At 41.1% G+C, this 17,487-nt stretch overlaps 1 protein-coding gene across 1 annotated transcript; it reads left to right on the plus strand.

Annotated features, from left to right (window-relative positions):
- The first annotated feature begins 6,103 nt into the window (after window positions 1-6,103).
- Window positions 6,104-17,413, plus strand: PTPRCAP (protein tyrosine phosphatase receptor type C associated protein). The gene is made up of 2 exons (XM_087703560.1): window positions 6,104-6,154; window positions 16,723-17,413. Exons 1-2 carry the CDS (start codon window positions 6,104-6,106, stop codon window positions 17,317-17,319), a joined length of 648 nt encoding a protein of 215 aa, XP_087559686.1. The 3' UTR covers window positions 17,320-17,413.
- The last annotated feature ends 74 nt before the right edge of the window (window positions 17,414-17,487 follow it).

Below are 17,487 nucleotides of genomic sequence, written 5' to 3' on the forward strand. Positions count from 1 at the left end.
TGGTAAGTAAAATATGGACGTACAGCATGTGGGAGAATAAAGGGAATATCTAGTTAAACCTTCAGCATTTAGCAGGGAGAAAGATAAGCATAGGTAATTCCCTTTTGGTTATTTCATACATTAATGGAGACATATATAAGGAATACACAAGGTGATAGGAGAGGGAACATTTTAAGATGTGCCAATTCTGGTAGAAAAATGGTGGAAATGAATGTCAACTGAAAATGTTCACATAGAAGGGTTTGCATCTGCCTATGTAAGACCTCAGCTTATCAAGAGGAACATAACAGTAAGTTGAATGTAGTAGGAATAGGATATACAAGAAATGTATGTGGTAAACGGTAAATATAGTAAAGAATGAAGGGGAGGTAATGAGTGAATGCAAAAATTGGATGCAAAAATAGCTGACCACCATGTAAGTACATGAAGGTAATTTCACCATGCAGACAGAAGGAATGAAAAGTGAATTGCACAAGAAATATAAAACCCTAATAAGACCACATCTGGAATACTGAGACCAATTTTGATTACCATACTACAAAAAGATGTTGAGGCCTTGGAAAAAATTCAGAAAAGAGTAACTAAGATGATCAAAGCCCTGGAGAGTAAAACATGAAGAATAGCTGCAGGATTTGGGTTTGGCTAGTCTAAAGAAAAGAATTAGGGGTGACATGATACCAGTATTCCAGTATTTGAGGGACTGCCACAAAGAAGGGAGGGTCAAATTATTCTAGAAATCACCAGAGGACAGGACAAGGAACAATTGTTGGAAGCTAACCAAAGAGAAAAGCAATCTGGAATTGAGAAACTTCCTAACAGTGAGGACAATTAACCAGTGGAAAAGCTTGCCTTCAGAAATGGTGGGTGCTCCATCATTGGAGGTTTTTAAGAAGATACTAGACGGCCACTTCTCTGAAATAGTATAGGTTCTCCTGCTTGAGCAGGGGGCAGGACTAGAAGATCTCCAAGGTCCCTTCCAGATCTGTTGTATTCACTCTACTCTACTGGAAGAAATAATACGTTGATAGTAAAGAAAAACAAAATGATGTGACCGAGTGAAGCTGATGAGATTCTTCAAATGACAGAAATAAGTTTAAAAGGCAAGCTTGCAAGTTATATATGGCTATAGTAAAAATGAAGAAAAATTAGAGAGATACAATGGATGCGTTGGTATTAAAGTAAGCAGCATTTCCTTTTTTTATTTCATTTGCTGAGTGTTTCTCACTTTGCAAAGGATTTCTCGCCCTGAAAAGGAATTGTGTGATTGATGCATATTTATATAAAGTTTAAAATCCTCAAAGACATATTCTCCGCTTTGGTCCACTAGGGAGCCAGCTCTTCAATAACTGATCCAAACAAAGTCCTTAGCCTTTTATAGCAATACAATGAATAAGGCATTGTTGGGTTTCCTACAACTCCATTTGCTGGCTGTTTCCCTAGTCTCTGTCTTTTTGATTTAGCATGTGTTTAACTTAGCCTAGATTTTTATTTTATTTATTTTCTCCAGTTTATATTGCTGCTTTGGGAAGCTACAGATTTTAAGACTCTCAGGAACTGAAAACATTGTGTTTTCTTCAATTGTAGAACATCCCCCTCTTCTTGGTTCTGGTCCATTCAGCCATATGCTACATGTATCTTCCCATTTCTGTTTTAGTCAGATGTCAGGCTTCCTAATTTGTTCTAGAATTGGTATGCCAGTGGAAGAAGCCTTATGACAAATCCAACAGAACAAGGGAGAGAGCCTGCTTGTTAGGAGAGTGGTTTTGTTATATAGCTTTATTAAAACATTTTTAAAAAACTAATGCAATCTAATATAGAGTAAGGAAGAAAAAAAAAGAGAACTAAAAGTACAAGAAAAAAAGTTTTAAAAAAATAGAAAAGAAGAAAGATACAAAGAAGTGACTTTCAATCATTTTTATAGCTGTTATCAGTACATTGATGAATTTACCTCTTTATCTAAAATTACATCATGATTCTTTCTATATCCTGTCAAATCAAAACAACATATCATAAATTCATCTTTTTCTGTTTTACACAGAATGTCCATAAGGGGCTTCCAGTGAGCAATAAACAAGGGGGTTATTGTTTCTCAAATCAAACTAGTCAATATGGCCATCTCAAGTTCTATCAACTTCATTGTGGGCATTGCTAGATCTTTCCAGCTTTATGCATACAGTAATCTTGCTATGGTCATCTATACAAAAACGATTCCATGACTTTTCCACTGCTATAAAATTTTATCTCTTGTCTTCTTCCTGACAAAGTGTGCCAGGACATCTCACAGAACATTTCAATACTTTCCTCCATATCCTCATCCTATTTGAAATTTTTTTTGATGAGGCTTTAATAATCCTTTCTTTATTGTAATACCTTCACCAGAATCCTCTGGAATTGTTCTGGAAAAAAAATTCAATTCCCGTAATACCAGATTATCTTTCTGTCTCTCTTTTTATAACTTCAGTTCTACTCTCCAGAATTTCCACTTTGTCATTAATTTGTTTTATATCTCCATTGATTTCTACAGAAACTTCCATCTTCTTAACTTTTTCTTTCATCTCCTCTTTCATTTTTACAAGTCTTTTATACATTCTTTTTTCAAAAGATGTCTTTTTAATATTAAATGATTCAGATTATTTATTGTCTAATTTTGCAAATTTTCTGAAGCAAGTATGGTGTAATTCCTCTCTGGCAGTGGTGAAATTCAATTTTTTTACTATCGGTTCTGTGGGTGTGGCTTGGTGGGATTGGCAGGGGAAGGATATTGCAAAATCTCCATTCCTATTCCACTCTGGGGTAGCCTGAGGTGTTATTTGCCGATTCTCCAAACTACTCAAAATTTCCGCTACCGGTTCTCCAGAACCTGTCAGAACCTGCTGGATTTCACCCCTGCTCTCTGGATATTGCTCTAGCAATCCCCCCTGCCCTATCACTCTCTTTTTTTGCCATTTTTCTGGTGCGTCCTATTGTAATGTTATAATGAAAAAGTGTTTAAAATATAAGGAGAAGATTAAAAGGCAGGTTTCCCTCCCGCCCCCTGTTTTGTCTTTCTGTGCCCTTAATACTTTGTCTCATATGGCAATCTGCCATCAGTCACCATCACAATGTGGCTCATATTATCTTTATCTTTTGTTTTATAAAATCCATTGTCAGCACTCTTTTAATAGTTAACAAATAACATTCTCACTAAGATCTATTCTGTTTTCTATTAAATTTCAATTCGTTCTAAAGCACTTTTACCAAAAATCAATTTTTCAAAAATAGTGTCCCCTTTATCGCCTTTAAACTTCATTGTAGTCAATCCTTGTTAAGCCTTTTGCTAAAAGGTTAAATCCTTTGAAGCTTCCCTCCCTCCTTCCCACCCCCCTTGCTAATCTAGAAAGAATGTTGATTTACCAAGTGGATTTCAATTATCCCACTGCTCGAAAAACCTCTCTTTAGCTGTAAATAAATTGCATCGAAAAGTGGTTAAGAAAGTACAGCTTTTGTGAACTTTGTGTCCATATAGGCTGCATTATGGCTGTGAACTTGATTGGATTTTCTCAACTCGTAGCCACTGGATTCATACACTAATTGCAAAAAGCTTCTATGGTCTCCTTGTCCAGAGCAGTTATTCGGATTGCAAGTGGGCAATCTCATATTCTCTCTTTTTTCTAGAGTGACTATGCCGGCCAGAATTTACCATCTAGCCACCAATCACTGATGCAATACCACCTCCATTCCTTCAGGGACATCTAGTCCATCATAGATTCTCTCCCGGAAACAGAGAGTAATGAACTAAAGAGGCTGTTTTGCAAATCTTGTGCCTGCCAGTAGAGCTCGCCTAAGTGATGTCAGTATTAATTTTGACTGTTATAAAAGTAGTGTTCTGGCCTGCAACATTAAGTTGTGAAACACTTTATAGTTAAATTTACTTGGACTTGTTTTAACTTGGAATCTAGTTTGATGTGGAGCCCTTGATGTATCTTCTAACTGGATGCCTGCTCATCCTGGCTTGATTATACAGAGAGAGATGGATTGTTTAAAGGATTAGCAGAAGCTTACAAATGCCTCATAGAAAATAGTATTCTGGTGACAGTTTGTGTTCAATTAATTGGTATGCATCAAATATGTAAATATTTTGAGTCAAACGTTTCACATAATCCTAATGGAACATGTCTGAGTTGCAGAAATGAAGCTTGAGGTTCAACATGAGTAGTCAGAATATGGAAAATATGTGTAGAATAAAAACTTTATTTTCCTTGACACCCCAACAATCACCTATTCCCTTCTCTTATCACAACTCCATTAAGTTCAATTTTAACAAAGGAAGGAACTATGCAAATAATTTTATGTGACTGCACTGAAATATACATCGTGCCCCCGTTATTTAATGAAAGGGGTGTTGGCTCAGCAGAGACTATACTGACATAAAGCAAAACTTGATTTTGTCACCTTTTAATTTCCAAAAGAATGGCTTAAAAACCTCTTATCTGCCCTCTCCTCTGAAAAATGGCAAGCCTGCCTATCCCATGTTACTGTCCTGAGCAAGGTTAGTATGCAGCCCCTAGTTATCTAAATAAGACAGTATATCTTCTATACTATAGGATGATAGTTTAAAATGTCTAATTTAGGTTCTGATATTTTGCCAGAAAACAACCAGATTATTTTTTTATTTCCATAAGCAATATCCAGTGATGCCGCTAGATGTAATATGGGCTAGAGATATAAGAAAGACTTTTTAAAATCTCTGTATTTTACATACGTATTCTGTGTCTCTTTCCTCTTGTTTAACATCTACATGAAACAGCTGAGAGTAGTCATCTGACAATGTGATGACATCACTACCTGACTGATGCCAGCCCTTAAAAGGTAATCTGGCTCCAGAGAGACAGCAGAAGTCTTGATGATTCACCATCATAGTCAATGAGTGAGTAGACATGTGCTAGCAAGCAGTTTTGATCAGGAAGTTGAACAAGAATTGGTGACATGGACAGTTGTGCTGTACAATAGGCCTCACACTGATGAGCTGAATTCACAGCCTGGGAGGTACAGTGGAACCATTGTTAATCTTAGATGACCTTCTGGTAGTTGCAACTCATGGATCTTCAGACATATGTGGTCTTTCTGCAAAAGTGAAACTGGTCCCCACAGGCACCGGGAAAGAGAGTTGCACACGAATGCTTTCTTGGCATATGTGTGTTCTTCACATTAAAAGGAAAAGGCAGCTGGAGTAACATAGAGCATTAGAGACTGAGAGTAGGGCGAGGGTAGCAATCTCACTTTGTTTTCTGGTAAATCAATGCTTTGTGCTAAGCTGCATAGTCTACAACAACCATTTTATAAATAGTACAGATCTGCAAAATAGCCTGGCCTGCTTCCAGAATTTGTTTTCTTCCTGGAATGTGCTGACCTGAGCATTGCAAGAGCAGCTCATCCATTTCAAAAAGTAAATTTTGCAGAACAAGAAATGTTTATGGTGGTCCATAGACGGTCCACCTCTGAAACAGACTTACTTTGTATTTCTGATTCATTTTAGTCCAAGCTACCCTCAGAACTAGCTGCTTAGCATAAGGGAGCCCTAACTGATGAAACATCACAGCCACCATAACAAAACAATTGTGTTTAAGAAGTCATTTGCTGTATTTTAGAAGGCGATAAGTTACTAAAACTGTTTATACTAGTTGTGACAATTGTGGAAATTATAAATACATACAATACATACATACTTTTTATTTTTTTCTACTCTTTTCTTTTTTTCTGCACTTTCTAATTTTTCTTTTTAATTTTTAAGCTTTCTGTTAGATTGTGTCTTTTTAATTGTAACGTCTAAAAACATTATGAAAAAAAACCCAAAGTAGAACAGCCTTCCAAAAAATAGAACCGGCATTTAGTCATGACCATTGAGAGGTCTTTGGACAGCGCTGGCTCTTTGGCTTTGAAACAGAGATGAGCACCACCCCCTAGAGTTGGGAACGACTAGCACATACTGTATTTGTGAGGGGAACATTTACCTTTTAATGACGAAAAGAACATTGAAAAGAAAGCTCAAAGTGGTGTAATTACCTGCACAATGCTTATACCAAACTACAATAATAAAATCTCACTTCATATATATACTGGCAAGATGTGCAAAGAACACCAGCTTGGCTCCAATGTCGAGTCAGAATTTCTACTGGCAAGCCAAGAAGGATTCATTTGAAAAATGTAATCCATCCACAAATGAAAAGAACAGAAACACCACAAAAATAATAAATGCAGGAGTCAGTGAAATGTGTTTCTCCTTAAAAGACTCAAGAATATATGGCAAAATACATTAAGGCAAACAACAAAACCTTCAAATAGGGAACTTGGGCTATGGGAGGATGAAAGTCATTAAAAGTGTGATACAACCATAGGTGGGTTGTATTTTTTCCCTTTTCTAACGTTGTGCGTTTGTGCAGACTTTTTAGGTGCAAATGTGCACGTGCACAAAAAAAAAATCTGCACACTGAACTGGCTGTAATGCTGGCAGCAACCCACCCCTGGATCCAACAGAACACATCCTCTGTTCTTCATTCACCTTACGAAAGCACCAATAAACCTGTTCTAGAAAAAGACCTGGGACATTCCAGGAATAAATTCTTGTGGCAATACAAGCGGCAAAATGTTCGCATTTTGCCGCCCTTATTGCATCCGCCGAATCGCGCCCAGCTGCCTTGTTTAGAATAACCCGCTCCCTCTTGAAAGGGAGGGATGCGGGTGACCCTCTACAGAGTAGAGCTGAGGAATTTGTTCAGTATTTGACGGATAAAGTCGCTCGGATTCAGACAGAGCTGGACTCCAATTGCACGATACCAGCCGAGGTACCGGGGGAGGGTCTTGAGCATGCTTTATGGATTGAGTTTCAACGCGCTTCTCCTGATGAAGTGGAAAAGGCCATGCGAGCGATGAGTGCCTCCACTTGTATACTGGACCTGTGTCCCTCCTGGCTGGTCTCGACCAGCAGGGAGGTGACACGCAGCTGGATCCAGACGATTGTGAACACCTCTCTCCGGGAGGGAATCTTCCCACCCCTCCTAAAGGATGCAGTGGTGAGACCCCTCCTGAAGAAATCGTCTTTGGACCCAGCCATTTTGAGCAACTATCGTCCAGTCTCCAACCTTCCCTTTGTAGGATAGGTTGTTGAGAAAGTGGTGGCCTCGCAACTCCGACGGTCCTTGGATGAAGCCGATTATCTAGACTCTTTTCAGTCGGGTTTCAGGCCTGGTTACAGCACGGAAACTGCTTTGGTCACGCTGATCGATGATCTCTGGCGGGCCAGGGATAGGGGTCACCCCTCTATCCTTGTGCTTCTTGACCTCTCAGCGGCCTTCGATACCATCGACCATGGTATCCTTCTGCGATGGTTGCGAGAGGTGGGGTTGGGAGGCACCGTTTTGCGGTGGTTCTCCTCCTACCTCTCGGACAGGTCGCAGTCGGTGTTGGTCGGAGGGCAGAGATCGACCCCAAGGCCCCTCAAGTATGGGGTGCCGCAGGGTTCGGTCCTGTCCCCCCTCCTATTTAACATCTACATGAAGCCGCTGGGTGAGATCATACGCTGGCACGGGATTAAGTATCACCAATATGCAGACGATACGCAGCTGTATCTGTCTGCCCCGTGCCAACTCAGCGAAGCAGTAGAAGTGATGTGCCAGTGCCTGGAGGCTGTTAGAGTCTGGATGGGAGCAAACAAGTTGGCACTCAATCCAGACAAGACCGAGTGGCTTCTGATGTTCCCTCCCAAAGATTGTCCAACTGTTCCATCTCTCAGGCTGGGGGGCGAAATTATACACCCCTCAGAGAGGGTTCGCAATTTGGGAGTCCTCCTGGACCCACAGCTGACTCTAGAACACCATCTGTCGGCTGTGACAAGGGGACCTTTGCCCAGGTTCGCCTGGTGCACCAATTGCGACCCTACCTGGATCGGGAGGCCCTTCAGACAGTCACTCACGCCCTTGTGACCTCAAGACTGGATTATTGTAATGCGCTCTACATGGGGCTGCCCTTGAAGAGTGTTCGAAGACTCCAATTAGTCCAGAATGCAGCCACGCGAGCGATTGTGGGTGCACCAAGGTACACCCACGTTACACCTATCCTCCGCGAGCTGCACTGGCTACCTATTAGTCTCCGAATCCGCTTCAAGGTGCTGGTCGCTACCTATAAAGCCCTACATGGCATCGGACCTGGGTACCTGAGAGACCGCCTCCTGCCGATTACCTCTCTCAGACCAATTAGATCGCACAGGTTGCGTCTCCTCCGGATTCCATCTGCCAGCCAATGTCGGCTGGCGACTCCCCGGGGGAGAGCCTTCTCTGTTGCAGCTCCGGCCCTCTGGAACGAGCTCCCTGTTGAGATCCGGATCCTTACTACCCTCCCGGCCTTCCGCAAAGCCACCAAGTCCTGGCTGTTCCAGCAGGCTGGGGGGAGCTGAGAAGCATCTACCTCCACAGAAATTGTGAATGTTGGTTTTGTTTTTAATATGTTGTCTTTGTCTCATTCCCCATTTTCCCTTGTCTTTTGTGAGCCGCCCGGAGTCCTCCGGGAGTAGGCGGCATACAAGACAAATTAATAACAACAACAACAACAACAACAACAACAACAATAATAATAATGATAATAATAATAAATTGTATTCTTTTTCACAAAACGGATAAATGGGCCCGCCCTTCCTATGGCAAAAGTTTGTGTGAATGAGGACATTCAAAATATAGTTTTAAAAAGTTATAAAAAATGAATGATGTAAAAGGATCATGTTATAGCCGCTTCTCATGATTAAACCCTCTTCTCATGAAGGAACCTCTCTACCAGTCTGGTGAAAGTGCAGAGATAATTTGTTGGTCATCCATGACATTCAACGCCCAACAACATCCTGTTGTGGTTTGCAGACAAAGAACAGAGCAACTATTTTAATGCACTTGCATGCTGCAAGCATCGTTTGAGCATTATTTTCTAAAGACATCTGCACGGATGGGTGGCAGGTGCATTGGTCTTCCTGTCCTAGCTCAAACAATTATGGGGGCAGCAGGAAGCTTGCGGCTGATGCTACTGAGCAGAGGCACCGAGGTTGCCAGAACCTCCGGAAATAGAATAGAGCAAATGCAAACAGGCGTGTAGCCTGTTTGCTGGTGTCCTGTAGATTTTCACCATTTTGTGATCATCCTCTGAATGTACAACTCTTTTTCTGCCTGGAAACGTATTAAGATACATTTTGGCTAGGGAATACAGGTCATCCTTTATCCTTCATACAAAAAAGCCAGAGCCTGTCCCATCCTATATACATCCATTTGATAATTTTCCATTCAGCACCTCATTGTCTGACATTTTGAGCTGCATTTCTTCTATTCCACCTTCTAGGTCATTTTTAATGTGTTGAGCAGCATAGAGCTGAGGATGAAGCTCTGGAGTACACTCACTTAGTACTTACTTCCCGGCAGATGCAGAAATCACCTGTGAACATAGCATCCTTTGGATGTGGTGTTCAACAGGTTGGATTTAATCAGATTGTAGTATTTGTCATGACAGACCCTCTCATTGTTTTACAAAGATCAAGGTATACTCCATCCACAGCCTACAACAGCCTCACAATCATTCTCTCATAAAAAGAGGTACTGTAAATCTGACACAATTTGTTCTTAAAGTGCTTGTTCCTGGCAATAGTGGCATTTATTTTCTAAGTGCTTTCAAACAAGCTGCTCAACAACCTGTTATAGTACTTTGTTGAGTACAGAAATAATTTGATTTTGGATTTCCTAGGATTTGCTCCTTCTTCAGTTGGAATATTTGGGTGAAATTTGTTCTTCTAGCACCTCACTAATTCTGCTCCTCAAATTTGTTACTCAGTTCCAGGGACATAAGTCTTCTAATATCTTGATACTTTTCTTTCAAGATGCCTACAAGAACTAGTAACGTTTATTGAGATGCCTTCTTTCTTCTTGGTATCCACCTTATATCTTCTGTGTTCCTGGACAATTTCCAGAGCCATATCCTGCTCTGAGGTTATTTCTGTTAGCCTTCGGGAAAATCCTCTTTATCCTCATCACTTTTAAATATGACCTTAAGCTGGCCTTCATTCTTTCATGCTCTTTTCCATGATAAAATTTATATATAAGTACCATCTCCCTTTCTGCACTGTGTAAGACAATTTCCAGCTATAATGTGAACTTTAACACATCTGAAAGATGGCAGGTTGGGAGAAATCTTCTCTCCTTATTCTCTCTTCCATCCCCCACCCTCCATTAAGGCACATCTGAATTTTATTTATTTTATTTTGTTTATTATATTTTATTTTGGAAGACTTCATGAAGGAAGTTCTGCTGCTCCTCCAATAGTTTTGGATAGTTTATTCAAGATAGACAAGCGAGGAAGATCAGTGTGCATATGGTGCTGAGCAAAAATGTGCAGCAAAACCCCATCTCGGGGTGAGAAACACAGGCAGGAAGCCCTCCCTACTCTCTGCACTTTGAAGAGTTTCATTTTTTCCTCTCTTCAAGACTCAATGGAGCTCAGCAGAGAGAGAACAGCATCGCTTTGGATGATGGTAAGGGAACCAACGATCCAACGGGGAAGAAAAAGTGAATGAATATGAAAGTGGTGCATAACTTAGCCTAGCAGCGGGGTGTATTAATAGCCCAGATTTTAAATTACAACTATTATCTAAAACTACAATGTAACTGGAATCGGTGACTCCATTGGGCCAGAAATGGTGCTTAGTTAATGTGCAGAGTTCTCTATACTTTCCCAGAACAATCAATTTCCAACTTGGTTCATTTGCTTACCAATAGCAAATCCCAGATTCCTCTGGTTAAGAAAAGCCACTGTGTGGGACATAGCGTAGAAGGGTGGCTTTTTGCACAAGTTAGTTTTTAACATCTTGCATGGGTGGGGTGGAGAGAGGAAATGCTTGTCCCTCTCTAAGCATGATGAAAAATTTTGTAGAAAAGCCATAAACACATTTTCTACATTCTTGCTTTTGAAACACACAGAAGCCGTCTACGTTCCATTGCTTTTCCTTTGGGGTGGAAAAGACATTGTTGCTTTGGAATGGCTCCTGTCCCAGCACTTAAAGAAGTCCATTGCAGATCATTTGTAAGCCACTGAAAATAGCTGTTTTGTTCTTCAGAGTTAAAACACGGTTTTGTTTCTGTACCAAGTAACCAAGACTCTATGTATTAAGAAGAAGGGTTACAATTTTTCTTATTACATGGCTCTTTGTGAGCTATGTTGTGTGGCTAGAAGGTTTTTCTGAATAACCCATGTTCACTTATTAAAAGAACAAGAGACCTGTTCTTTTACAACCATGTTTTTCACCCCAGTCTTTGTATTTAGAAAATATTGGGTCCTCTTAGTTCATGTGTTGCCTTGTTCACTATCTAGAAATGCACTAGGTAATTTGGAGCATGCATGTTTTGTAATTTTCATCACCAATTGATATAACTAGCATCTGAAGATGAAGGTCATCCAGAAGTCAAGAGTTGCCATTTGCTTCTGCTGTAGTAGTTCTTTCTGTTGACTTACTAGGTTTTAAAAAAGTGAGAAGGGAGCAATTTAACTATATGGGAAACTGATTACAAATATGAGTTGCCTTAGATCTCTGCTCCGAGGTGGGTTCCTATTGGCATTGGTACCGGTTTGCTTCGCATGCACTTCGCGCGCCCACCAGACATACACTGCGCATGCGTGCACAGTTCACTGTAAATTGTTCTGCACATGCGCGAAGACTATGAAAAACTAATAAAAAACATGCCAGCAATGGCAGCGGAGACTGGGAAACCAGTTTGGGGGTGAAGCCAGCCTGGGTCGCTGCCAGACCAAATTACCACTACTGGTTTGCCCAAATTGGTGCGAACCAGTAGAAATCCACCGTTGGGAGACTGGGAGGCAGTGGGGGCGGGGCAAGCCTACTTGCCGGTTCTCCAAACTACTCAAAATTTCTGCTACCGGTTCTCATAATCTGTCACAACTGGCTGAATACCACCTCTGATTCAAATGATGGCATGATCCAAATATCAAACTGGTGAGACTAATAGGATCACAAAATGGGATGGGACTATTTACAATACTTATGAAGGGATTTAAGTCCAGCCTGCTTCCTAATGCAGGAATCAAATTACAGCATCCCTTATAAATGGCTAAGCAAACATTTCTTAATTTTAGCAATGCTAAGATGTGTGGACCTCAACATGTCTTAACATTACCAAGGTTGAGAAACACTGGCCTAATATATCCTTGGACCAGAAGTGGGTTGCTTCTGGTTTGCCCCGGTTCGACCAAACCAGCACTAGAATTCAGGCCTGGGTTACAGAACAGGCAGCGACCCAGGCCTGCCACGCCCCCGAACCAGTTCTTTGGTATTTTCTGCCATTGCCGGTGTGGTTCTGCGCACGCACAGAGCAATTTTTAGTCAAATGTGCATGCACAATGCGTGGCTGGTGCACGCATATGCGAAGCAAGTAACGGGTGCACAAAACGCACACACAGAGAACTGGTACTCACTGGTTCAGGAACCCACCCCTGCCTTGGACATACCAAACAAAGGTTCACTTCTGTGGTTGTTTGGTTCCTCTTATCATTGCTCTTTGTTGTTTTTATAAGTCTTTCTTAACATTTCACTAAAATCTGCCCTTCTGCAAAAGCTCAAATCATTTGCTTTTGGAAAGCATCGTGCACTTTACCTCAGGAATGGAAGGCAATTGTGACATCAACAAACTGCCTTTTTCTGACAGTGAGAACAATTAATCAGTGGAATGAGTGGCCTCCAGAATTTGCAGGTGCTGTAACACTGGAGATTCTTAAGAACAGATTGGACAACCATTTGTCTGAAACGGTATAGGGTTTTTCTGCCTCAGCAGGAGTTTGGACCAGATTTCCAAGGTCTCTTCTAACTCTGTTATTTTGTTCGTTAGAATATAGACAATGAATGCTGTGCATTTTATAAACTGATTTCTCATTTTCACTGGTGGGTTAATAGACCCTTAAAGTTATTCTGTCAATTAATCTTATTCTGGGTTTCCTCCATCTTCCAGTCTGAGTTTGATATTCTTTGCTCAAACACACTTTTCACAGTCTTTCTAAAATGCAAATAATTTCATGCTAACCATTTATTGTCTGCATCGCATAAACCATATTCTCAGAAATCATGTTTTTCTGTTACCATTTTCATTTTTGGTAATTCAAATGGCAGTATATTTTCACTTTCTACTTTGCTTCTATGAATAGGAAGGAAGGATGACACAACCAGCAGTGCTCCCAAATTTTTCACTTTTCTTCCATGGCTTCAAAGTCCAAGATAAATTAACTGTTCTTGCCGGCATCAAGAGAGAATGCCTGAATGGCTATGATAAGCTTTGTCACATCCATCAACTACACATCTGAGAAACAGGACACTTTCTAAACCAGCAGATCTAATACATATTATTGTGTATTCCTTTTAGCAGGGAGTCACAAATTATTACAATTGCCCTATTGATCCTTCTACAGGTAGCAGTTGTATCCTTACTTCTTTACAGTTCTCCACTTTTTCATCTTAAGCGCTTGTCTCTTTCTTACAAACCCAAAGGATTTTTTTTTAAATTGAAAACTTGAAAATTATTTTTAATGGTGGAAAATTTCTTCAGAAGATCCTTTTGGTAAATTGCTCTCTTCCACTGGACTTGTTGCTTATCTCTCTTCCTTGTGTAACTCTGCAACGTATATCCAGTCTTAAGTGGATTACCTAGATTTGGCTCAAGAAATCTTCATTCTTTTATCAGCTGATAAAAGCTCTTGCTCTGATCCTTTCCCCCTCAAGTACAGCTAGTGACTCTCCATTTGCAGCATACATTTTTGTGGTTTTCAGGTAGAACACAAATATGCCAGATATTGCAGATAAGGAAGAACTGCACCATTAACTCCATCCAACAGCTCTTCCCTTCTTTGCACGATTTACTGGATTTGTTAATGATCTCCTACATCTGAACTTTATCACAAAACTCTTGCTAACCATCTTATTTACTTGCTCATCAAGCTCACTTTCTGAACATTTCTATTTTTTTCAATGGCTTCTTCCTCAAGAATCAATCATTCTAGCCCACACAATAAACAGTGCTTCTTCTTACTAACCCATCTCTTGAGGTTGCTCCCTACTAAACAATGGCAGGTTTTTTTTTCTGTGCAGGTAGGTATATTTCAAAATAAAAGTTCAAGGCCATAATTGCTTGCTACACATTTTAGTTATTTATTTTTTCAAACTACCAAAGAATTCTCCTTAAAAATAAAAGCCATGCAGATGACCACATGATTTATTGCAGATTCTTTAAAAGAAAAGAAAAGAAAAAGGCTGGCAGAAGGATTGGCACAGATGAGGCCCAACATTGAGGATTCCAGGTTTATTGAACGGCACTCCAATTATCCTGAGTTCACACAACACACTAAACCAGTGTTTCTCAACCTTGGCAACTTGAAGATGTCCGGGACTTCAACTCCCAGAATTCCCCAGCCAGCGAATGCTGGCTAGGGAATTCTGGGAGTTGAAGTCCCGGACATCTTCAAGTTGCCAAAGTTGAGAAACACTGCACTAAACCATTAACCATATTTGCAATAGCCAATGAAAATGTTAACAGCGTAATACATTAAATCAGTTTAAACTCCTTCCAGATTATCTGTCCTGTTGAGGTGAGAGGAAAAGTTTGTCTAAATGTATGACAGGACTACAGGTTGTCCTCAACTTACAGTTCATTTAGTGACCGTTCAAAGTTACAACGGCAGTGAAAAAAAGTGACTTATGACCGTTTTTCACACTTACAAGAGTTGTAGCATTCCCCATGGTCATTTGATCAAAATTCAGGCACTTGGCAACTGGTTCATATTTATGACGGTTGCCGTGTCCCAGGGTCATGTAATCACCCTTTTGTGACTTTCTGATAAGCAAAGTCAATGGGGAAGCCAGAGTCACTTAACAACCGTGTTACTAACTTAACAAGTGCAATGATTCACTTAACTGTGGCAACAAAGATCGTAAAACGGGGCAAAATCCACTTAACAAATACTCACTTAGCAACAGAAATTTTGGGCTCAATTGTGGTCATAAGTTGAGGACTACCTGTATTTGCAAAAATCATCTTCCCTTCTTTTGAAGACATTTAAGTATTGAGAATAAGAATCAGCAATGCAGCGCCATTTTAGTGTCTCGTGTAGATGCTACAACAGGGATGTCCAACCCACTGCCCACAGGATAACCTTGAGCAGCTATAATGCGGCCCCCCCACAAGAACTCCATAATAAAGGAAGTTTGTTATTTATATACATTAACTATATTATATATTTCATACATGGCCCAAGACAATTCCTCTTCACTCAGCGCAGTCCAGGAAAGCCAAAAGTTTGGACACGCCTCTACTGCAACAGACATAGTTCCTATCTTCTGAAACAAAGGTTGAGATTTCTGCTGATTTCCTGTTTTTCCAGGTAGAAAAACCCATTCGCTTTGAGCACAAATGCTGAAGCTGTCAGCATTTATTTTTAAAGTAACACACTGTTAGCAGACATTTAGTCACAAGAGAGCTGGAAGAAATAAAGTATTTGGGCAATATTAGCAGAGTTTGCAAGAGCAAACCAGTAGCTGAAGATTGCCAGATGGGAGACTTCAGAGGTTCTTACCTCCTAGTTCTTTCAATTACACAATCCAGAATTATTTAAAAATAGCAGAACGATGTGTAAAAAATAATACGCATGTGCATTTCTTTCTAAAACCTTAAGGTTTCTCTGGGTACATAATCTCCTTTTTTTTAAGTGCAGAGTATATTTAGCCCTGAGTATTATGTGGATGGGTCTTTATCTTCAGAAATAACCACAAAGGTAGAACTTGTGCAAGGACAAAATCTTAAATCATTCTCTCTCCCTCATGCTATTGTTATAGCAGGAAGCATGCATCTTATGAGTTGTGAGACTGCGGCAATGCTGCAAAGTGCCTAACATCAGAACTACCCTACTATCTAACATAGACCGTAAGAGGTGAAACTCTTTGTACTATTTAAAAAATACAAGTCATTGTAGGGCAGTAGCTAACTAGTTAACAGGTAAAGTTTAAATAGTTCCTGAGCGATTGTAAGATACTTCCAATCCATCTTTGTCCATGCTTTCCCTAACAAATTGTAGTGGAGGCCAATTATTGTGCAACTTAAAATTTCTAGGATAGAATTCCAAGATTCCATAGCTACAGGATTGCTTCACGGGCTGAATACAGCAAATGGCCCTTTCACACACAAGGGCTGTGCTGATCTGAGATTCGTGCTAGTCCCTTTTGTCCTCACCCCATATGGGGGAGGCTTATAGGCTCAGTAGGTGCTATGGGGAAAACATTGCCGTGGCAGCTGTGCATCGTCTCCTCTAGATTTACGGGGCAGCCGATTTCCCATTGGTTGCATCTCCTTCCTTATCCTGCCTTCCATTTCTTGGGATGTCCCTTTCCCTCTACCCATTGTACCACGGCGCATTGCCCCACCATCTTATGCTTCCCAAGGAGAGGCTGACTTTGGTTTCATGGCATGAGAAGAATGAGGGTGGGCCAGGAGGAGCTAGCTTGTCAGGCACCAATGGCCAGTTAGAAGGAGCTCTGGGAATCTCCCCATAGCGACACAGTGAAGCACAGGGAGGCTCCTGTTGAAGATTTGAGGAGCAAGTCAGGCGGCTGCATGGAAGTGTCCAAAGAAGCTAGGATCGTGACTAATCCAGACTCTCTTCTTTTTACAGAAGCTCAGACTTCCCTGTGCCCTCTTATTGTTACTTCCTGGCAAAATCCAGGCGGAGAATCCAGAGAGTGGCGGGGAAAACAATGGGGATGCCGTAGTGAATATCCTCATCTGCCTGCTGTTTGCGCTGCTGCTGCTGCTGTTTTTAGCATGGTTCTATTTGAACCGGGAAACAGAAGGAAGGTACCATCCTCGGCACCTAATGAGAAGCCTGGTTGTTTGGTGGCAACAGTTCTGGAGGGAGAGACTTTCGGAGGACCTGGCTGAGGACTACCAGGATGAGCAACAGAGCGATGGAGAGCTTGAAGAAGAGCAAAGACAGCATGAGGAGGATGGAGAAGAGGAGGAAGAAGAAGAGGAAGAAGAGGAGGAGGAGATGGAAGAGGAGGAGAAGCAGCAGCAGTTCCTCCAGGAGGAAGAAGAGAAGCTGACTAAGGAAGCCAATCAAGAGGCAGTAGTGGAGGTGGCCTTGGAAGAAGATGAGGCATCAAAGGCAGCCCAGGGCAGCGCAGAGGTTCTATTGAGTCGTCTGCATTCCTTCTCTGGAACAGCATCCTGGGAAGACAGTGGCAAATCACTGAGTGTCACCGCTCTCTAGAAATCCCAGGGGAGGAGGGAAGGGTGGACTTGTCACAAACAAGCTTCTAATGCTTGGGTACCAGATTCACATATGGGAAACCCAAGACTCCTGTCACTCTGCTTTGTACACTGCTTCCACCGGGGAGCAGCACTGTTTGTACGGTTGAATTTGCTTCTTTCTAACCTG

This window comes from Thamnophis sirtalis, unplaced genomic scaffold (assembly GCF_051295495.1).
Source record: "Thamnophis sirtalis isolate CommonGarterSnake01/CBP01778 unplaced genomic scaffold, rThaSir2_p1.2 scaffold_1, whole genome shotgun sequence".
In the NCBI taxonomy this organism is placed as follows: Eukaryota; Metazoa; Chordata; class Lepidosauria; order Squamata; family Natricidae; genus Thamnophis; species Thamnophis sirtalis.